The following is a 24,731-nucleotide window of genomic DNA, read 5'->3' on the forward strand; positions in this document are numbered from 1 at the left end:
ATCAGGATGGCCAGAGAGAGTGGACCATGTCCTCCTGAATATGGGGTTAATGCCTTAACAGTTACACCACCTCATTCAGTTGGTCCCTGTTATATAACATTCTTTGATTTACACACAAATATCTTCTGACAGCTAATAATATAAAAACATAGTTTTGCTCTTTATTGCGCCATACATTAAGAACACCCGCTGATGACTTACCTGGAAAATAAAATGCATCAGTGAGATATTACTACCATGCACTTTATCCTGACACAGGACTTTCTTGCAAAAGCTGTAAATCATGATCATTAATTGGAATGTGACAGGATGTTGTAGTCAACCCCTTTCACTATTACCCACTACTCTGAGTCTCGAGTAGTCTTTAATTGTGTATTATGCATTAGTTATTTCTGCTGACAATGGAAATACGGAGGAAGATAACCAACAATAAATATGGTTGCGCCATCATTGCTCTGTATTTTATCCTACTTGTACGCACAGTGATAGGAAACACCTGTGATCCAGACCACATAAGTGCAATCAGTGAAATAGTAGCCAGCATTCTTCATCAAACTAATACAAATAGGATAGCAAAAGAAAAATTAACTTTAAGGATTAGAGTATAGTATAAGGAGAAGACTGTCATATGGATATCAGAATAAGAAGAAGTATAACGGACAACCTTGTGTGGGCATCACTTTGCATTGTTCATACAGGACATGAACCCACTGGCATTAATGGCACTTAGCATCATTCCTGTGTGACTGTGACATCGAAAACGCCACACGAGAAGATACCCTTGATACATCAGTCGACCTACACACCCCAGTTTGCTTAGCATGTGCATGAAGGCGTGTGCCTTTATTAAAAAATACACTTCTTTGTCTTCTTTTAACTCTCCATAAGCATTTAAAATTGGTCTTTGCATAACATAAAGTTTAAATATGAATGTTTAGCTGTGCTTGACTCCATCCTTTTCGTAAGTAATCAATTTACTAAACATTAACACCAATTCATTTGTACTTAGTCTTGCAGCATATCAGTATATAATGTTGTGTAAACATCAGAGACGCCAGAAAACAAACACCATGTTGTTGTTGTTGTTGTTGTTGTTGTGGTCTTCAGTCCCGAGACTGGTTTGATGCATCTCTCCATGTTACCCTATCCTGTGCAAGTATCTTCATCTCCCAGTACCTACTGCAACCTACATCCTTCTGAATCTGCTTAGTGTATTCATCTCTTGGTCTCCCTCTACGATTTTTACCCTCCACGCTGCCCTCCAATACTAAATTTGTGATCCCTTGATGCCTCAGAACATGTCCTACCAACCGGTCCCTTCTTCTCATCAAGTTGTGCCACAAACTCCTCTTCTCCCCAATTCTATTCAATATCTCCTCATTAGTTATGTGATCTACCCATCTAATCTTCAGCATTCTTCTGTAGCACCACATTTCGAAAGCTTCTATTCTCTTCCTGTCCAAACTATTTATTGTCCATGTTTCACTTCCATAAATGGCTACACTCCATACAAATACTTTCAGAAACGACTTCCTGACACTTAAATCTATACTCGATGTTAACAAATTTCTCTTCTTCAGAAACTCTTTCCTTGCCATTGCCAGTCTACATTTTATATCCTCTCTACTTCGACCATCATCAGTTATTTTGCTCCCCAAATAGCAAAACTCCTTTCCTACTTTAAGTGTCTCATTTCCTAATCTAATTCCTTCAGCATCACCCGACTTAATTTGACTACATTCCATTATCCTCGTTTTGCTTTTGTTGATGTTCATCTTATATCCTTCTTTCCAGACACTGTCCATTCCATTCAACTGCTCTTCCAAGTCCTTTCCGGTCTCTGACAGAATTACAATGTCATCGGCGAACCTCAAAGTTTTTATTTCTTCTCCATGGTTTTTAATACCTACTCTGAACTTTTCTTTTGTTTCCTTTACTGCTTGCTCAAATACAGATTGAATAACATTGGGGAGAGGCTACAACCCTGTCTTACTCCCTTCCCAACCACTGCTTCCCTTTCATGCCCCTCGACTCTTATAACTGTCATCTGGCTTCTGTACAAATTGTAAATAGCCTTTCGCTCCCTGTATTTTACCCCTGGCACCTTTAGAATTTGAAAGAGAGTATTCCTGTCAACATCGTCAAAAGCTTTCTCTAAGTCTACAAATGCTAGAAACGTAGGTTTGCCTTTCCTTAATCTTTCTTCTAAGATAAGTCGTAAGGTCAGTATTGCCTCACGTGTTCCAATATTTCTACGGAATCCAAACTGATCTTCCCCGAGGTCGGCTTCTACTTGTTTTTCCATTCGTCTGTAAAGAATTCATGTTAGTATTTTGCAGCTGTGGCTTATTAAACTGATTGTTCAGTAATTTTCACATCTGTCAACACCTGCTTTCTTTGGGATTGGAATTATTATATTCTTCTTGAAGTCTGAGGGTACTTCGTCTGTCTCATACATCTTGCTCACCAGATGCTAGAGTTTTGACAGGACTGGCTCTCCCAAGGCCGTCAGTAGTTCTAATGGAATGTTGTCTACTACTGGGAGCTTCTTTCGGCTCAGGTCTTTCAGTGCTCTGTCAAACTCTTCACGCAGTATCGTATGTCCCATTTCATCTTCAGCTACATTCTCTTCCATTTCTATAATATTGTCCTCAAGTACATTGCCCTTGTATAGACCCTGTAGGCAGTATCTATCTTACCCCTAGTGAGATAAGCCTCTACATCCTTACATTTGTCCTCTAGCCATCCCTGCTTAGCCATTTTGCACTTCCCGTCAATCTCATTTTTGAGACGTTTGTATTCCTTTTTGCCTGCTTCATTTACTGCATTTTTATGTTTCCTCCTTTCATCAATTAAATTCAATATTTCTTCTGTTACCCAAGGATTTCTACTAGCCCTCATCTTTTTACCTACTTGATCCTCTGCTGCCTTCATTACTTCATCCCTCAAACCTACCCATTCTTCTTCTACTGTATTTCTTTCCCTCATTCCTGTCAATTGTTCCCTTATGCTCTCCCTGAAACTCTGTACAACCTCTGGTTCTTTCAGTTTATCCAGGTCCCATCTCCTTAAATTCCCACCTTTTTGCAGTTTCTTCAGTTTTAATCTACAGGTCATAGCCAATAGATTCTGGCCAGAGTCCACATCTCCCCCTGGAAATATCTTACAATTTAAAACCTAGTTCCAAAATCTCTGTCTTACCATTATATAATCTATCTGATACCTTTTAGTATCTCCAGGGTTCTTCCATGTATACAACCTTCTTTCATGATTCTTAAACCAAGTGTTAGCTATGATTATGTTGTGCTCTGTGCAAAATTCTACCAAGCGGCTTCCTCTTTCATTTCTTAGCCCCAATCCATATTCACCTACTATGTTTCCTGCTCTCCCTTTTCCTACACTCGAATTCCAGTCACCCATGACTATTAAATTTTCGTCTCCCTTCACTATCTGAATAATTTCTTTTATTTCATCATACATTTCATCAATTTCTTCATCATCTGCAGAGCTGGTTGGCATATAAACTTGTACTATTGTAGTAGGTCTAGGCTTCATGTCTATCTTGGCCACAATAATGTGTTCACTATGCTGTTTGTAGTAGCTTACCCACACTCCAATTTTTTTATTCATTACTAAACCTACTCCTGCATTACCCCTATTTGATTTTGTATTTATAACCCTGTATTCACCTGACCGAAAGTCTTGTTCCTCCTGCCACTGAATTTCACTAATTCCCACTATATCTAACTTTAACCTATCCATTTCCCTTTTTAAAAATACCAAATACCATGGGACTACAAAAATCCATACAATCACTTTTAAATTATTGACAAGAATCTGTCAATAATGTAATTATAATTGTGCATCAAAGGCAGATAATCTTTCTCAAATAGACTTATTAGTTATAACTTCTGACAAAGGAGATGTGTTAACAATTAATTCATTGTCTTGCTGCTACACATGTCTGAAAGAGCAGACACTATTTGTTTTGATCCCACAGCTGTATGTATGCATGACGAAGTTGAAATTCTGACCTAGCTGCAATCTGGCATTGAAACAAATTCAGTGGCAACAAGTGTCAATTTGTGCCAGACCAGGACTCTAATGTGGATTTCCTTCTTTATGTAAGTGGTCGCCTTAACTGTTTCAGCTATGCCATGCCCAAGCCAAATTCCCAACTTGTCACTCACTTCATACTTAGTGTCCCCTGTCCATTGTCCTCTTTGCTCACAGCCACATGCTGATTCTCTCAAGAGGTTGGATGAAGAGTGCATCTGTACTGAAAGATCTTTAATTGCTATCAAGGTGCATATATTTATATATGTGGTTTCTGTTGTTGCAAATGCCTGTGTAGGTGGGAACTGCCCTCCAGTAAATCTTTTGTTCTCACAGTACTCTGGTCCAAACCTCTGCTAGACTCCTTCCCACTCCTGAACCTTTCCTCTCCCATATTTCTTTCCAGGCCTCATGTCATTACTTTAATAGAGAACCACCTGCTCCCTCCACCCCAAGTATCGCGTGATGTGCCCCTTCTCAGTTACCCCTACCTCTCACATATGTGAACCTGAGCAACCACTCAATCTGTATCACAGCAGTAGTGTACTTGTGTACCTGTGACTGTGTATGTGTGGTGGGGTGTGGGGTGGGGTGGGGGGGGGGGGGAGGCGGCTGAGGAGAGGGGAGGGGGATAGAGAGACATCATGCTTCCACTAGAAAAAGAGCAGTAACTCCAAAATTATTGAAGTTTGTTTGTTGTTACAAATTTCTAAGCTATAGGTGAGTGGTTGTCTTTTGTCCTTTTTATTGAATGTTTCCATTCTGGAATTACTGTTATTGTAGTTTAATAAGACTTATTTAATAATAATAGTAATAATAAATAATAGTTATTATTTAATTAATCCCCCCCATGAACCATGGACCTTGCCGTTGGTGGGGAGGCTTGCGTGCCTCAGCGATACAGATAGCCGTACCGTAGGTACAACCACAACGGAGGGGTATCTGTTGAGAGGCCAGACAAACGTGTGGTTCCTGAAGAGGGGCAGCAGCCTTTTCAGTAGTTGCATGGGCAACAGTCTGGATGATTGACTGATCTGGCCTTGTAACAATAACCAAAACAGCCTTGCTGTGCTGGTACTGCGAACGACTGAAACCAAGGGGAAACTACAGCCGTAATTTTTCCCAAGGGCATGCAGCTTTACTGTATGATTAAATGATGATGGCGTCCTCTTGGGTAAAATATTCCGGAGGTAAAATAGTCCCCCATTCGGATCTCCGGGCGGGGACTACTCAAGAGGATGTCGTAATCAGGAGAAAGAAAACTGGCGTTCTACAGATTGGAGCGTGGAATGTCAGATCCCTTAATCGGGCAGGTAGGTTAGAAAATTTAAAAAGGGAAATGGATAGCTTAAAGTTAGATATAGTGGGAATTAGTGAAGTTCAGAGGCAGGAAGAACAAGACTTTGGGCCAGGCGAATACAGGATTATAAATACAAAATCAAATAGGGGTAATGCAGGAGTAGGTTTAATAATGAATAAAAAAATAGGAGTGTGGGTAAGCTACTACAAACAGCATAGTGAACGCATTATTGTGGCCAAGATAGATACGAAGCCCACACCTACTACAGTAGTACGAGTTTATATGCCAACTAGCTCTGCAGATGATGAAGAAATTGATGAAATGTTTGATGAAATAAAAGAAATTATTCAGATAGTGAAGGGAGACGAAAATTTAATAGTCATGGGTGACTGGAATTCGAGTGTAGGAAAAGGGAGAGAAGGAAACATAGTAGGTGAATATGGATTGGGGCTAAGAAATGAAAGAGGAAGCCGCTTGGTAGAATTTTGCACAGAGCACAACATAATCATAGCTAACACTTGGTTTAAGAATCATGAAAGAAGGTTGTATACATGGAAGAACCCTGGAGATACTAAAAGGTATCAGATAGATTATACACTCCTGGAAATTGAAATAAGAACACCGTGAATTCATTGTCCCAGGAAGGGGAAACTTTATTGACACATTCCTGGGGTCAGATACATCACATGATCACACTGACAGAACCACAGGCACATAGACACAGGCAACAGAGCATGCACAATGTCGGCACTAGTACAGTGCATATCCACCTTTCGCAGCAATGCAGGCTGCTATTCTCCCATGGAGACGATCGTAGAGATGCTGGATGTAGTCCTGTGGAACAGCTTGCCATGCCATTTCCACCTGGCACCTCAGTTGGACCAGCGTTCGTGCTGGACGTGCAGACCGCGTGAGACGACGCTTCATCCAGTCCCAAACATGCTCAATGGGGGACAGATCCGGAGATCTTGCTGGCCAGGGTAGTTGACTTACACCTTCTAGAGCACGTTGGGTGGCACGGGATACATGCGGACGTGCATTGTCCTGTTGGAACAGCAAGTTCCCTTGCCGGTCTAGGAATGGTAGAACGATGGGTTCGATGACGGTTTGGATGTACCGTGCACTATTCAGTGTCCCCTCGACGATCACCAGTGGTGTACGGCCAGTGTAGGAGATCGCTCCCCACACCATGATGCCGGGTGTTGGCCCTGTGTGCCTCGGTCGTATGCAGTCCTGATTGTGGCGCTCACCTGCACGGCGCCAAACACGCATACGACCGTCATTGGCACCGAGGCAGAAGCGACTCTCATTGCTGAAGACGGCACGTCTCCATTCGTCCCTCCATTCACGCCTGTCGCGACACCACTGGAGGCGGGCTGCACGATGTTGGGGCGTGAGCGGAAGACGGCCTAACGGTGTGCGGGACCGTAGCCCAGCTTCATGGAGACGGTTGCGAATGGTCCTCGCCGATACCCCAGGAGCAACAGTGTCCCTAATTTGCTGGGAAGTGGCGGTGCGGTCCCCTACGGCACTGCGTAGGATCCTACGGTCTTGGCGTGCATCCGTGCGTCGCTGCGGTCCGGTCCCAGGTCGACGGGCACGTGCACCTTCCGCCGACCACTGGCGACAACATCGATGTACTGTGGAGACCTCACGCCCCACGTGTTGAGCAATTCGGCAGTACGTCCACCCGGCCTCCCGCATGCCCACTATACGCCCTCGCTCAAAGTCCGTCAACTGCACATACGGTTCACGTCCACGCTGTCGCGGCATGGTACCAGTGTTAAAGACTGCGATGGAGCTCCGTATGCCGCGGCAAACTGGCTGACACTGACGGCGGCGGTGCACAAATGCTGCGCAGCTAGCGCCATTCGACGGCCATCACCGCGGTTCCTGGTGTGTCCGCTGTGCCGTGCGTGTGATCATTGCTTGTACAGCCCTCTCGCAGTGTCCGGAGCAAGTATGGTGGGTCTGACACACCGGTGTCAATGTGTTCTTTTTTCCATTTCCAGGAGTGTATAATGGTAAGACAGAGATTTTGGAACTAGGTTTTAAATTGTAAGATATTTCCAGGGGGAGATGTGGACTCTGGCCAGAATCTATTGGCTATGACCTGTAGATTAAAACTGAAGAAACTGCAAAAAGGTGGGAATTTAAGGAGATGGGACCTGGATAAACTAAAAGAACCAGAGGTTGTACAGAGTTTCAGGGAGAGCATAAGGGAACAATTGACAGGAATGGGGGAAAGAAATACAGTAGAAGTAGAATGGGTAGGTTTGAGGGATGAAGTAATGAAGGCAGCAGAGGATCAAGTAGGTAAAAAGATGAGGGCTAGTAGAAATCCTTGGGTAACAGAAGAAATATTGAATTTAATTGATGAAAGGAGAAAATATAAAAATGCAGTAAATGAAGCAGGCAAAAAGGAATACAAACGTCTCAAAAATGAGATTGACGGGAAGTGCAAAATGGCTAAGCAGGCATGGCTAGAGGACAAATGTAAGGATGTAGAGGCTTATCTCACTAGGGGTAAGATAGATACTGCCTACAGGAAAATTAAAGAGACCTTTGGAGATAAGAGAACCACTTGTATGAACATCAAGAGCTCAGATGGAAACCCAGTTCTAAGCCAAGAAGGGAAAGCAGAAAGGTGGAGGGAGTATATAGAGGGTCTATACAAGGACGATGTACTTGAGGACGTTATTATGGAAATGGGAGAGGATGTAGATGAAGATGAAATGGGAGATATGATACTTCGTGAAGAGTTTGACAGAGCACTGAAAGACCTGAGTCGGAACAAGGGCCCCAGAGTAGACAACATTCCATTGGAACTACTGACGGCCTTGGGAGAGCCAGTCATGTCAAAACTCTACCATCTGGTGAGCAAGATGTGTGAAACAGGCGAAATACCCTCAGACTTTAAGAAGAATATAATAATTCCAATCCCAAAGAAAGCAGGTGTTGACAGATGTGAAAATTACTGAACAATCAGTTTAATAAGCCACAGCTGCAAAATACTAACATGAATTCTTTACAGACAAATGGAAAAACTAGTAGAAGCCGACCTCGGGGAAGATCAGTTTGGATTCCGTAGAAATATTGGAACACGTGAGGCAATACTGACCTTACGACTTATCTTAGAAGAAAGATTAAGGAAAGGCAAACCTACGTTTCTAGCATTTGTAGACATAGAGAAAGCTTTTGACAATGTTGACAGGAATACTCTCTTTCAAATTCTAAAGGTGGCAGGGGTAAAATACAGGGAGCGAAAGGCTATTTACAATTTGTACAGAAGCCAGATGGCAGTTATAAGAGTCGAGGGGCATGAAAGGGAAGCAGTGGTTGGGAAGGGAGTAAGACAGGGTTGTAGCCTCTCCCCAATGTTATTCAATCTGTATTTGAGCAAGCAGTAAAGGAAACAAAAGAAAAGTTCGGAGTAGGTATTAAAATCCATGGAGAAGAAATAAAAACTTTGAGGTTCGCCGATGACATTGTAATTCTGTCAGAGACCGGAAAGGACTTGGAAGAGCAGTTGAATCGAATGGACAGTGTCTTGAAAGGAGGATATAAGATGAACATCAACAAAAGCAAAATGAGGATAATGGAATGTAGTCAAATTAAGTCGGGTGATGCTGAGGGAATTAGATTAGGAAATGAGACACTTAAAGTAGTAAAGGAGTTTTGCTATTTGGGGAGCAAAATAACTGATGATGGTCGAAGTAGAGAGGATATAAAATGTAGACTGGCAATGGCAAGGAAAGTGTTTCTGAAGAAGAGAAATTTGTTAACATTGAGTATAGATTTAAGTGTCAGGAAGTCGTTTCTGAAAGTATTTGTATGGAGTGTAGCCATGTATGGAAGTGAAACATGGACGATAAATAGTTTGGACAAGAGTAGAATGGAAGCTTTCGAAATGTGGTGCTACAGAAGAATGCTGAAGATTAGATGGGTAGATCACATAACTAATGAGGAAGTATTGAATAGGATTGGGGAGAAGAGAAGTTTGTGGCACAACTTGACCAGAAGAAGGGATCGGTTAGCAGGACATGTTCTGAGGCATCAAGGGATCACCAATTTAGTATTGGAGGGCAGCGTGGAGGGTAAAAATCGTAGAGGGAGACCAAGAGATGAAGACACTAAGCACATTCAGAAGGATGTAGGTTGCAGTAGGTACTTGGAGATGAAGAAGCTTGCACAGGATAGAGTAGCATGGAGAGCTGCATCAAACCAGTCTCAGGACTGAAGACCACAACAACAACAATTAATTAATAATGTTGCCCATAAAAGCACATACTCACAGTTATGGTAACCATATGTTTTGACTCCAAAATGAACCTTTCTCTGTGTATACGAAACTTTCTGTGTAATGAACCAGGAATCAAACCTGTACCCTCGCCTTCCTTTATGTTTTTATTCATTCCTGATCTCTCCTCATCATGCGATCAGTAGAACTCAATATGTCAGTGGTTGAAGGAACTTGGTACAGTGCACAACTTTTCTGATATCCACTATTGAAATCTGAATTTTCTGTTAACTTGTGCACAAAACTAGAATTCAAAAGTTGTCTCATTGTTGTATTAATTCTTTAAGATAATTTCATTGCATGAATTAGTAACAGAGAATGATAATGTTATGCTTTTAACCCCTTGGAATATAAATGCTGTTAATATTTTCCATGTAGTTTTTAGTTCACTTTGTATGGATGTAGTCAATCAGTTTTTTCAGATATAATGCAGTTACCAATACTGTACCTTTTTGGACTGCTTTCAGGTTGTGAATGCATATAACAATGTTTGTGCAGCCGCTGTTGCTTCTCACTATAATGAACTCTTTGGTTGCTCAGAATGCTCAAGGCTTGATGTGCAGTGACAGTAAGTAGTGATGAAATTTAAATATAATGCTGTTTTAAAAATTAAAATGTAACTTATTTATTTAATATTAGTTTATATCTACATCTATGTCTATACTCATCAAGCCACTTTACAGTTTATAACTGAGAGCAATTGAGAGCACTTTGTGTACCAGTGTCCCTTTCCCTTTTTCCTGTTCCAGTCACATATGATTTTTAGGAAGAACAATTGCTGGTAAGCCTCCATGTGGGCTCGAATCTCTCTAATTATGTCTTGATGGTCTTTTCATGAGAGATATGTAAGTGCAAGTAATATATGAGAGGTGATCAAAAAGTACTGGGTGTTTTTTTTTTCTTCAAGAATCTTCAACAACATCAACTTTGACCACTTCAAAGTAATCGCCCTCAAATATAATAAACTTGTGCTAGTGCTTTTTTCAGTACTGGAAGCTCTTCTGGAACTCACTTTTTTGCATGGTGTTTGTCTCCTTCAGCGATTCTGTTTTTATATCATCAGTGGTGGCAAAACAACATCCTTTCACGGTTCTCTTCGGCCTTGGGAATGGAAAGAAGTTGTAGGGGGCCATGTCCAGTGCTTATGGTAGCTGATGCAACATAAGAGTTTCGCTTTTGCCAAAAAATCATGATCAAGCATTTAGGTGAGAGCGGGAGCATTATCGGGACCCAATTTTCACAACTGGTTTTGCCATAATTCTGGTCATTGTCTTAGGATGCTTCACACACACAAAGCATAACTTTCAAGTAGTATTCATTATTGGCCATATGAACCTAAGGCAGGAACTCATGATGTACTATGCCACTGTAATCAAAGAAAACAGTAATCAAAACAGTGAGAAGAATCTATACATGTGAACAAAATTGATAAATGTTTTTCAGACTTGGCTCTTCAGGCTGTTTCCATTGGGATTATTGGGCCTTGGCTTCAACATCATAGCCATATATCCATGTTTTCCCAGCTGTTATAACACTCTTTGAAAGTTCTAAATCATTGTTGATTTCATTCAGCAATTCCCGAGCGATTTTTACATGATGTAGTTTTTGGTTGAAATTCAACAATTTCAGAACAAACCTTTCTGCTAAGTGTTTCAAGCCCAAAACATCTGAAAAATGCTTGCCATGAGCAGAAGGATATGCCAACATTGTCAGCAACTTCTCTGATTGTGATTTGGCAATTTTCCAGAACTATTTTCTTTACTTCTTCCACATTGTCATCGGTAATCTATGTGCTAGGGCATCCAGGATAGTCATCATCTTCAACATCTTCTCATCGCTCTTTGAAACATTTATACTACTCATAAACTCTTTTCTTACTGACAGTTGATTCACCAAAAGCCACAGTCAAGCACATGAATGTGGTAATGCACTTTATTCCATTTTTCAAGCAAAATTTAATGCAAATTCTTTGATACATCTTTTTCAAAAGTAAAAATTCACTGAACACTTGAAAATACATATAATCTTTTTGACTATCAACAATAAACTAAATATTCAAAACAAATGAAAAATCCACTTACTGATTAAACCTAAGACCAGAACTTCATTGGATTTTCTATGCAGTAGTTAGATAGAGTTTTACTTTTTTATTCATTGAACTCTTCATGCCTAGCCCTCCTTAGACTAATTTTCACTTCATTGAGCTTTTGTTTGTCTTTGAGGCTTTGGCTACATTTAAGTTTGTAGTAAGGCTCATTTTGCTCTTATAGCAGCTTCCAAAATGGTTTTCAAACCACACTAGGACTTCTCCATCCCTCACAATTATGGTTGGGCCACATTGAATGATGCTCTTGAACATTGTCCATTAATGCTCAGCAATATCAGTGCTGGAGATTAAATTTTTATGATGACCTGTCAAGTAATCTGAAATATCTTTCCTGTCATTCTTGCTAAACGGAAAGCTCTTCCTGCTTTCTTTGTGTTCCTGTTTACAGCCATGTTCAGTGGTTCTGTTATGGCATTATGGTCACTGATTTCCTCTTCTATGACAACTGAGTCAAAAAGTTTGGTCTGTTTGTCAATAGCAGGTCTGAGGTATATCTTCAGAAGTCAGTTCTCTGACTAACCTGCTCAATGTAATTTTTGGGGAAGGCATTTAGAATAATTAAACATGATTCTCTGCCCCTACTACCCAACCTAATCACTGGAGTCTTCCAGTCTACAGCTGCTAAATAGAAATCTCCACTTAAAACTGTAATATGACCACAATATTTACATGTAGTGTTCTCTAAGTTTTCCCTCAACTGTGTTGTGAGGTGGGGGTCTATATAAGCATCCAATGACCCTGTTTGATTCACTTTTAACTTTTATCTTCACACAAATTATTTTGCGTTCTGAACCTGTACTAGTCTCACTAGATGTTATTATATATTTTTATTGCTGCAAACATACCTGCACTCCCAGCATTCAACCTATCTTTGCTATAAACATTCCAATCAGAGTTTAAAATTTCATTGCTATTAGACTCTGGTTCCTGCCAGCTCTCTGTCCGCAACACTGTGCAGGCTTTGTTACCTTTTATAAGTGAAATTAGTTCCAGGACCTTTACATAGACACTTCTGCAGTTAACCAATAATATTTTATCATTTTCTTTCTCCAATCTGCTGTGACAGATGCTACTCTGTCTGAGCTCAGAAGACACCTTGTCAGGCCTATGGAGGGATTTCTCTAGCCTAAAAAATATCCAATATATGCAGAGCACTCTTCATCAAACAATAAAAAACAAGGAATCATATATTAGTAATGTGCATCACAGCATTAGATTCTATTTCATTATTATTTCTAGCTGTATTATTTGAGATTTTCTTGTCTTCTGTTACTGTATCCATGTCCCTAAAGGTTCTCCTTCCTCACTGAATCTACAGAAGATGATGATTTAATGTATGTGTTTACACTAGACTAGTGACAATTTTTCACTGTCTTCATCTCTTCTTCTTTTTACACTGCTGCCTCTACAGCAGTGTGTGTGTGATCATGCTCAGAAGTGGTGCAGGGAAATGATAAACATTATCTCTAACAACAGTATGAGAAGAGGAGATCACTATTGTGTGTGTGTGTGTGTGTGTGTGTGTGTGTGTGTGTGTGTGTGTGTAGATTTATAATATGTAAAACTTACATACATCTAAATATGAAACTCACAGAATTCAGACATTTTGAAGGTAGGCAAGTTTTTTTTACACATTATCAAAGAACACATTTAACAAATGTGAGATTATTATGCTCCATAAGAAGATGGATGACACTAGATGGAAGGATTTCTGGATCTGTTTCTGATGTAGATAACAATAGCTATATTTCCAAAGGGTTAAAGTTTAATGGAGAACCCCAAACGGAAGGATGTGATGCTTAGCATTAGACATTGATGGAAGGTACCATATTTAATTGTGGAAGTTACCAATATGTGCAGTGTGATAGTTTTGTCTCATAGTATGTTGTTTTTTATGTATAGTAAGGAAAGTTCTGGTGGAATGTAGATAATTTGGGAGAAAATTAGACTACTTACCAGATTTCAGAAGCATTATGTGGTTGTCAGACACACCCAAAAGAGGATGAAAGCATTGATAGCTTTTGGAAGAAATTGCATGATGAGCTAGGCTATGAATACACACACAGACTTGTACCCAGTTGCACTGTGTGTGTGTGTGTGTGTGTGTGTGTGTGTGTGTGTGTGTGTGTATTATTTAATGGGCTTCATTGCAATAAATCAAATACAGCTCTGTTTATGAACTCTCCCTCTACATCTAACTCTCCAATAAAATGTGAAATTATTCTGTTCAAACTGTAAAATTAACCTGTCTGCAGAATAATAACTACTTAGAATAGTATGGAAGTCGCCTCATGATGGAAATATATTAGATCTAATGGCAACAAATAGACATGACCTCTTTTTATATATTCACATTACAACTGGCATCAGTGACTATGGTGTTGTAGTAACCATGATTACTAATGGACAAAGGACAGTTAAAATAGGCAGAAAAAATTATCTGTAAACCAAATAAAATTATAGTACTGTCATATCTCAAGAAGGATTTTAAACATTTAGCTCTGGACAGAATGACCTGTGTAAGGACAAACAATAGCAAGAATTTGTGAAAACCTATTATCAAGAGGTGATTGGCATGAGAAGCCATGATTGAAGGAAAAGCAAAACAGTGCCAAAAAGTATTCTATTGTGTTTTTGTAAATATCCTGAACTGGTTCACGAGATACTGTGGCTGTGTGGCATTGTTAGCTGCCTCATACGAAAGATGTGCTTAATGGGGCTCCACAATTTTAGTTGTTTTTAATGTGATAAACTGTTGGTGTTCATCTTTGGCATGCTAGTGTAGAAGGTGTCATGACACAAGCTACAAGCAAAATCCATGCATTGTGCACAGTTATTAACATAGGCCCATACAAATATAAGGAAACTTGCAGTACTTCTTTGCTGCCTAATTAAAGTCCTGTGTCGCATGAATTCACTTTGAATACCTAAATCTTAAAACTTTACATAAAATTTAAATGTGATTTTCATGCTGATTGTATCATATCTCATTTATCTACATCTATACTCAGCAAACCAGTGTGAGGTACATGGCAGAGGGTATATCCCATTGTACCAGTTATTAGGGTTTCTTTCTGTTCCATTCACATATGGAACGTGGAAAAAATGAATGTTTGAATGCCTCCGTGCAAGCAGTAATTATTCTAATCTTATCCTCACAATCCCTGTGTGAGCAATACATAGGGGGTTATAGTGTCACATTCAATAATAACTCATTGAAGAGCCTTTTGCAGATCTTCATTCTCCACCTGGAGCTGCTACACCCTTGGTTGCAATTGTGCATCCATCTCCAGCTCTCCCTTGACCTGATCGTGGCATCCTTTTAAACTAATACACCTCAAAACAAACAAAAAGTCTTCATGGCAGTTCCCGCTACACGTCTCTGGTGACCTCACCTTGGCAGTATCTTCTCACTGAAAGTAAAGCTCATGACTTATGTCTGCTGGTCATCAGTCAATGTGGCAGTCTCATGCACTGGCATTGTGGCATCACCCAGCATTGTGGTGGTGCTTGAGCAGCTTCGTGCAGATGCAGCAGCAGCAGCAGCAGCAGTGGCTACACTGGGTAGACTGTGATGTGTAGCCCAGATTGACTGTGCTGAGCTCTCACCTCGTTCACCTGAGCTCAGAGTTGGGTGGCTCCACATGGCTGTTTAATACACCCGTCCATGGCTTAGTAAATTGAAGACAGCACCACAATGCCAAAAACAGGTTACTAAAATGACACCTTTTATAATGCCAGTTTGTAGTCTCACATGGTGAGTAGGGCTGTAGGCTGATTTTAAAAGGAGTGTTGACCTGCAAACAACATACTCATATGAAACTTCCTGGCAGATTAAAACTGTGTGCCGGACCGAGACTCGAACTCGGGACCTTTGCCTTTCGCGGGCAAGTGCTCTATCAACTGAGCTACCCAAGCACGACTCACGCCCCGTCCTCACATTCTGGATACATCCCCCAGGCTGTGGCTAAGCCATGTCTCCGCAATATCCTTTCTTTCAGGAGTGCTAGTTCTGCAAGGTTCGCAGGAGAGCTTCTGTAAAGTTTGGAAGGTAGGAGACGAGGTACTGGCAGAAGTAAAGCTGTGAGTACCGGGTGCAAGTCATGCTTCGGTAGCTCAGTTGGTAGAGCACTTGCCCGCGAAAGGCAAAGGTCCCGAGTTCGAGTCTCGGTCGGGCACACAGTTTTAATCTGCCAGGAAGTTTCATATCAGCGCACACTCCGCTGCAGAGTGAAAATCTCATTCTGGAACATACTCATATTTGGAAAAAAGAAATTGTATCAATCTGTTTTCTTATGAGGATTGCATGTTATGATTGCCAGGGGGAGGGAGGGCGAGAGAATGTTAACTCTTTAGTCTCAGACCTGTCCAGCAGGAAGTTTAAAGATAAGGAAGACTAAGACAATTGGTGACTGCGACTAAGACAATTAGTGACTGCTCTTATGGTGATTCGGAAGACAAGGGAACTCAGTTATATGGCTATTGCTCTGAGACCCTGCTGCATGACTTTATTGAGAAGGTGACTTTGCTGATTACAATTCAGCCTATTCTGGTTTGAACTGGACAATTGTTGTCACAGTAGCAGTAAGGTAGAGGATGAAAAAGGCAGCCTTATTGTAAAATTTAAATAATAAAAATTTCTTGTATTCTGAGTCTGCAGAACTTTGTATTATTTATTATTATTATTATTTTATTTATCCATCATTTGACAATAAATATTGTATGGATGTTGTCAAGGGTACATGTAAGCCATTTCAAAGAAATGGGACACAAACTATATATACATAAAAAGGTACAAAACAAAATAATACAATGAAGTTAATAATAATACAATAAAATTAATACATCCCTGCCTGTTATTTTAAATGCATAGTCTGTTTTTTGTAAGGCTTTAGTTCTGTCCTCCATAAACAGCAAGTCCTTATATACACAACACTGCTTAGGTATATATTTACATCACACAACAGCTGTCCTTTAAGTATGTAAATGTAATGAATGATTAGGTACAGATAGAGTATTTTCCACTTTGCCTTTATAAATATCATCAGAAAAAATTTTTTGACCTACATAGTCATTTACAGAATAAAAACATTGTTGTACTAGAAATTTTTTAAATTCTGTTTTAAATTTGTTATCATCTTCTAACTGCCTGATGTTGACTGGCAGTGCATTGTACAGTTTTGCACCGATATGGCTCACATGCCTTTGTGTATTCATTCTTTTTGTTCGCTGAGTATGGAGTGCTGCGCTATTACGGGTATTATAGTTATGGAAGTCGGCATTTGTCTGAAAATCTGCAATGTGGGTCCTGACATACAATACACATTTGTATATGTATAATGATGGTATAGTAAGTATTCTAAGCTTTTTGAATATGGGTTTGCAGTGTGTCTGTGGATGACTGTGACAAAAAATTTGTTTTAGGCGCCCTGTTGTGGAACCCCAAAATATTATTCCGTATGTGGCAAGAGATTGAAAATAGCTGAAATATGCCATTCTGGCAACCTCTGAGGTACAAACATTTGCAATAATTCTGAGGGCAAAACAGGCTGAATTAAGTTTCTGTGCAAGTTTTATTATGTGGTCATTAAAATTTAAGTTTTCATCCACATGGATCCCCAGCAATTTTTTGAATGTCACTCTGTCTAAGGCTTTGTCACACCACACCAGATCGAGATTTACATTTTGACATCTTTTCCCAAACTCAGAATTAGACTTGGTTTAAAGTTTTTTTCTGCTGTTCTGTAAAACATTGCAGCAGTCACAATTTGGACCCACTGTAAATGCTATTCTCTAACAAGAGATGAGTTGTTGCTGTTCATATGCTGCTAGCAATCGCCCTGACTGCTGTCTAATGATTGAAAGCTGTTGTCAGTGGATGTGGTGAGAGGGAGATCGAGAATACATACTGGAGATACCAAAGGTACCACAGGTACTGTCCTCTCCTTTGAATACTCTTTCCTCTAGAGGAAGTACATATCTATCAGTTTTTATTTATTTATTTATTTTTCTTTCAATATATAAACTTTACAGTCAACCAGTTGCATAAGTTTAGTTTATAACCCTTGACCAGATTTCAATACCACTAAGTGTCTTCTTCAGAGGGAAAGTCACCTATAATGTTTTAAACACACCATAAAATAAACTTCTAAAATACGTAATACTTTACAGCACTGAAATGAAGTACGTAGGATAAAATTACATGACTTTAAAATTGTAAACATACATGATGAGCTAAGGAGCTTCTGTCAAACAATAGAAAATATGGAATAAAGTCTTCCACGGAAACAGTAAAAATTTTTACAGCATGATAAAAGAGCAGACATTGGACTGAGTGTGTAACAACTAGTTATAATGCCAGGTAAATGTGATATAGAGTGTGTCACTTGCTGGGAGCTAGCAGCATGATAAACACTCAGCTGTATGAGATATGAGCTTCTTTAATGCCTTTAAGACATTGCTCACAAATATATAATACTTTGGTTCATGCTTCCATTCACTTCTATTTCAGAAACATTGTTTCTCCCTTTCCTTTATGGGCTCTGTACTTCCTTACTGATAGCACACCATATGGTACTGTGTACACGTACTGTTTGCAGATATTATGTAATGCATATTATCCCCTCCCCTCAATTTTGCTTACTGTAACTGCTTGATAAAATCCTGCCATAGTACATTTTCATTTTTTGCAACATATAGTCATCATTATTTTTACAAAAAAATATTTTATTCCTTTTTTATCTTGGATACATTCTTTCTCTTATACTACAGACAATTTCACAATTTACTTTGTTTAAACATCTAGATACATATCATATTGATAAATTACTGTGACAGTTGTGGATTTCATATAGTTAAGTATTTGTCATGCTACTAGCACCCAGTAAGTGGTGCACTCTACGCCATGTTTACTTGGCAGTGCAGGTAGTTGCCACTCACTCAGTCCCATGTCTGCTCTTCTAACAGGCTGTACCAGTGTAACAATTTTTACTGTTTCTATGGAGCACTTTATTTGCTGTGGAGGACTTTATTGGATATTTTCTACTGCTTGACTGGAGCTCATTAGCTCAACATGCATGTTTACAATTTTAACATCATGAAATTTATGTAAGTACCAGTTTTACAGCATTTACTTCATTTCAGTGTTGTAAAGTGTAAGTATTTTAGTTGTTTAATTTGTGATTATAGGTGAGTTCCCTTCTGAAGAAGATACTCTTACTGGTACCTAAACCTGGTCACAGATTTTACAGTAAACTTATGCATTATACACTGAAAATTTATTTACAGATGCTGTGCCAGCCATGTTTAAAATTGTGATATTTATCACCAATCATTCACTTGTCTGTGAGTAGTATGTGAGTAGTAGATTTACCACCCTTGTACAGTGGAGCCAGGGCCAAGGAGAACTCTGGGTATTGCACTCATATGCCCCCCTTGCTCCCCCTCACCCCTTCCCTCCCCCTCCCCCCCTACATCCCCATCCCATCCCTCCCAATCAACAAATATGACGTGCTGCCTTCCAATCATTGGCAGGTCAAATGTACGATGAATAATGGTATCCCTTATGAGAATCGCAGCAAGGGATGGGTAGGATCATCTTGTGCACTCAGTGTATATGCCAGGAAGACTCATTCAGCATGATGAAGAGGATGTTCCAGCAGCCATCAAGTGAACAGCGTACAACCAACTGCAGATTGTGGAGCATATTGGAAAAAATGATACCCATTGTCTAGGCTATGAGATCACATTTGCATCATTCTGGTGACTGGCAGATAAGATTCAGCAGACCAGCCTTGCTCAGGGAATTTCAATGAACTTCACAATTCACAGCATTTTCCCTTAAGGTGATCACAGTCTCTGGTTCTGAGTGGACTGGATGGGTTGAATCAGAGACTTCTGAGATACTGTGGCAAACTTAGCTGTGTAGATTTGCACCATAGCTTTGATAACTGTAGGGCCCCCATAAATGGGTCAGGTGTTGACTCTTCATCCAGTCCAAAAATTCATACCTGCAGCTCACCCTTAGGTATTAGAAGAAATGTGTCTCTTAGTGTTCATATAGTATATTAGTGACCTTGCAGACAATATTAATAGTAACCTCAGACTTTTTGCAGATGATACAATTATCTACAATGAAATCAGTATGAAAATGCTGCACAAATATGCAGTCAGATTGTGATAAGATTTCGAAGTGGTGGAAGGATTGGTAACTTGCTTTTAAAACTGTGCATTTTACAAAATGAAAAAATGTAGTAACCTATGACTGCAATACTAGTCACAGTTGATACCAGTTATTGCATACAAATAATTGGTGATAACAATTTGTAGGGCTACGAAATGGAATGATAACATAGCTCAGTCGTAGGTAAATCATATGGAAGACTTTAATTCATTGGCAGGATACTGGGAAAAGTGCAATCAGTCCACAAAGAAGATTGTTTACAAAACTTTTATGCAACTTTTGAAAGGACTTATTGCTGGGCATAATGCTGGACTCAACAGCCTAACAATTGTTGCTGGAGAATAATTAGTTTTCAATGGGACTTCGTAAAATTTAACTTCAGTGAGTTATTTAAGCCCAACAAGTCTTGTGATTCACCACACTCTTCACATATGTCTGAAGATAATAAACAATTAACTGAACTTTAATTCTTGTGTGTGTTGACTACAATGATTTAAAATTAGCGCAACATCATAATTATTTAGGAATATGTTTTTGAGGAACAATATTTGGTGCATATGAATCATAAACATTAAATAATTATCCATGCAATGTGTTCCATTGATGGTGTATGGTCATAAACATTAATAAAGTAAACTCTATTTTATTTTAAAGCCCCAGACAGGACCAGAAGTGTCACGAACTCTAACCATTGGTTACTGCCTCAGTGCTATTGGATAGGTTCTGGTAGCAGTCGAGTCACCAAGTGAAACCTATCACATAGTTATCATAAATGATTTTAATGCAGTTGTTACCAAATATGGAATCAACTGAGAAACCCAAGTACATTTATTTTGCTGCAACAGTGCACAGAGAGTTTATTAATCACAGATTGTGCCATACTTCTGTATTACATTCATATGCAACACTACTCTAAGTTGATTTTACATCTGAATCTACCTCTGTACTCTCCTAACCACTGCGAAGTGCATGGTAGAGGGTACGTCCTATTATACCAGTTATTAAGGCATTCTCCAGATCCATTCACCTGTGGAGCATGGGATGAATGAGTGATTAAATGTCTGTGTGCATGCTATAATTAGTCCAATCTTTTCTTTGCAATCCCTATGGGAGCAATACTTAGGAGGATTGCAGTATAATCATAGATTCATCACATGCAGTTGGTTCTAGAAATTTTCTAAGTCGGTTTTCAGGGATAGTCTGTGTTTGTCTTCAAGTATCAGCCAGTCCAGTTCTTTCAGCATCTTTGTGTCATTATCTCAAAAGTTGAAAAAACCTGTGACCAATCATGCTTCCCTTCTTTGAATATGTTCAATATCTCCTGTTATTATTATCTGGCAAGGGTCTTACACTTCTGAGTAACTTTCTAGGACAGGTTGCACAAATGTTTTGTATACAGTCTCCTTTGAGGACTGATCATATTTCCCTAGCACTCTACCAATGAACCCTATGTGATCATTAGATTCCATATCCCAACAAACTGTTACACCCAATTATTTGTATGAGTTGACCCATTCCACCTGTGACTAATTGATACCACAGTCATATTATACTAGGTTTTTTGTTTGTTTGTTTTTTATGTTTCTAACACTTAAAGCAAGTTGCCAAGCTTTCACCAGTTTGAAACTTACCAAGATCTGACTGAATATTTCTGCACCTTCTTTCAGACAGTACTTCATTATACATAACTGCATCATCTGCAAAAAGTCTGAATTTGCTATTAATATTGACCACAAGGTCGTTAATATATAACATGAATGGCAATGGTCCCAACACACTTTCCTGGGGCACACAAGAAGTTATTTCATGTTTTTAAATGACTCTCCATACAAGATAACTTATGATATGCTTCCTACAAAAAAATTCTCAGTCCAGTCACAAAGTTCAGTTGATAGCCCTTACAGCCATACATTCGACAGTAAGCATTGATGTGGTACTGAGTCAAATAGTTTTTGGAAATTGAGAAATACTGCATCTACACGACTGCCTTGATCCATAGCTTTCAGTATGTCACGTGAGAAAAGTGTGAGTTGGATTTCACATGGTCTCTGTTTTCAGAATCCATGCTGGTTGACATGGAGGATGTCATACATACAACAAATGGATGTCAAGGATATTGTACAGTAGTTTTGTGAGTTACTCCTGTTACCTTTCTCATAAGCGGATGTGGCCTATGCTTTCTTCCTACTAATGGGCAAAGGTTTTTGTTTGAGGGATCTATGGTAGATTATACTAAAGAGATGGGCTTACTCAGCAACAAATTCAGTATGGAATCTGATAGGGATTCCATCTGACCCTGGAACTTTCTTCTATTTTAATGATTTCAGCTTTTTCTCAACACCACTGACACTAATATCTATGCCACTCATTTCTTAGTGATATGAGAACTTGGCTTTCTGTAGTAAAGGGACATCTGAAAATAGAGTTAAGCATTTCTGATTTTGCTATGCTATTCTCAATTTCAGTTGCGTCACTTGTGAGTGACTGGACTCTAGCTTCAATGCCATTAACAGCCTTTACTTATGACTAGCATTTCTTTGGGTTTTATGAAATATCTTTTGACAATATTGTGTTATGGTAGTCATTGAAGGCTTCGTGCATTGCTCTTGTGACAGCCAAAGACATTTAATCCAGCCTATGCTTTGTTTTACACCTATTCTGCAGTAGTATCTGTTTCTTTAGATGTTGCTTTACAGTGACTGAATACCCTGGAGGATCACTCCTACCATGGAATATTCTACTTGGTTTACATATACCCAGTGCATAGTCATCTATTCTTTTAAGCTTGTGTCGTAGTTCCTCGGCATGCTCCTGAACTAAAATTTTCAAGTTGCTCATTGATGTATGACACTAGTGCTTCTTTATTTAGTTTACTGAATGTACATATCTTTCTACTTGTTTTAGTTGCCCTTTGTACTTTGGTAATCATTTTTGCTACAACAGCCACATCGTCACTGATACCAGTTTCAGTGTGGACGTCCTGAAAGAGGTCGGTCTGTTTGTTGCCATTAGGTCTACTATTTTTCCATCACAAGTGGGGTTTTAATAATTTGTTCTGGGAAGTTTTTGGAAAAGGCATTTAGTAATGTTTCAGAAGATGTCATACACACCACTAACGAAACTGTAATTATCCCAGATGATTGTTAGATGGTTAAAGTCTCCTCCAATGATTACAGTATGATTTGGAACATATGTGTGAACTGAGGTTGTCTCTAAAGTTTTTGGTTGCATCAGGAGGAGGGTCTGGTGGTCCGTAATAGGATCCAAATATAATCTCATGCCCATCCCTGATATAGTCTTGCCCAAACAACTCTTATGCAACTCTTCAGGCTTTCCCGGTGATCTAATGACATCTTGGGTTGTCGGGTGTTCTGCCAGATATCAGCATCATTCTTACACAATATTTCAGTAACGTAGCTTGTAACCTTCATCAGGTGCAGTCTCAGGTCGTACCTGATGAAGGTTACGAGTTACGTTACCAAAATATCATGCAGGAACGATGCTGATATCCAGCAGAACACCTTACAAACCAAGTTGTAACTCTCATGCAGCTTTAATTTCTATCTTGGTAGATTTGATATTCTTGTCTGCTGTGCTGAATAAACCACCTCCATTTCCCATTTGCCTGTACTTTCAGGATATGCTGAAATTTCCCCAAAAATCTCACTGCTGTAACTTCATGTTTTAAACAGCTTCACTGCATTTTAGGAGCACATCATATGTTGGCATTTTGTTGCAATTCCTTTGGCAGTTTACAACTAGGATTTTAATATACTTTCCTGTAGGGGGCATTTCTTTGGATCTTACACTGATACTTCCAGGTTTTTTGCAGCTAGATTGTTTGCTACCTGTGTAGTAGCCACTGATATGTAGTGCACACCTGAACCATTTAGAGAAGCCCCACAGTTCTCAACCCTATGGCGCAAGTCTAGGAATTCACAGCCTAGTTTGTCATAGAACCTTCACAGTGTCTGGGTTAAGCCTCCCAATCGACTGAGAAGCAGGGCCATGAGCTGTTACAGGGGACAATGCTGCAGACTGTGAGCTTCATTGAAACTCCATGAGCAAGGTCGATTTCCTCAACCTTACCTACCAGCTGCTGAAATTATCCATCTTGGAGCTGAGATTACAGGCATAATTTATCCCATAGTGTGCCACAATCTGGAGTTGTTTACAGCCTATTTTATCAGTGACTGCTGGAACAGAATCTTCAACATGCTGAATGAGGCCTCCAGGCATATGCACAGAGTGCACAAGATGATCCTTCCCATTCCTTGCTGCCATTTCCCTAAGTGGTACCATTATTTGCCATGTGTCGGAATGGCCAATGATTAATAGACCCTACCCTTTTGTATTTGCCTCACCTTCACAATCCCTAACAGGTGAAGTGAATCACTGCTTTATTTTGGTCTCAGCTGATGACAGCATCTCGGACTTGTTGGTTAGGGGAATGGGTGTAACAACCTAAGTTCTTCTTTGTACCTGTCTCACAGCACAGGACACCCAGACCTACCATTGTCATGGCACTCAGTCTAGTGGACAATGAAACGTTACTAGCTAGCAGTTATAAATAATTTCGGGGTTTTTTACTCATCCGTATCTGTCACTGCCATGGTCCTGAATTCTTAGACAATAACTGTAAAATAGACTGAAAAGTCCAATGAATATTTAATCAAGTATTAAGTTTCAGAATATTGATAATTGTAATTTCGAAAAATCCAACCTTCCTTTACAAAAATTCAAATAAATTTTAACATACTTACAATAATGAAATGAATGTTGCTTA

General features: G+C 39.5%; 1 protein-coding gene across 1 annotated transcript in view; it reads left to right on the forward strand.

Moving 5' to 3' along the window:
* The first annotated feature begins 10,121 nt into the window (after window positions 1-10,121).
* Window positions 10,122-24,731, forward strand: part of LOC124622652 — a 97,290-nt gene continuing 82,680 nt past the window's right edge. The window contains exon 1 of the mRNA XM_047148430.1: window positions 10,122-10,224. Coding sequence (XP_047004386.1) covers window positions 10,131-10,224 — 94 coding nt within the window. The 5' untranslated portion in view covers window positions 10,122-10,130. The remainder of the gene's footprint in view (window positions 10,225-24,731) is intronic.

Source organism: Schistocerca americana, chromosome 7, assembly GCF_021461395.2.
Source record: "Schistocerca americana isolate TAMUIC-IGC-003095 chromosome 7, iqSchAmer2.1, whole genome shotgun sequence".
Lineage (NCBI taxonomy): Eukaryota > Metazoa > Arthropoda > Insecta > Orthoptera > Acrididae > Schistocerca > Schistocerca americana.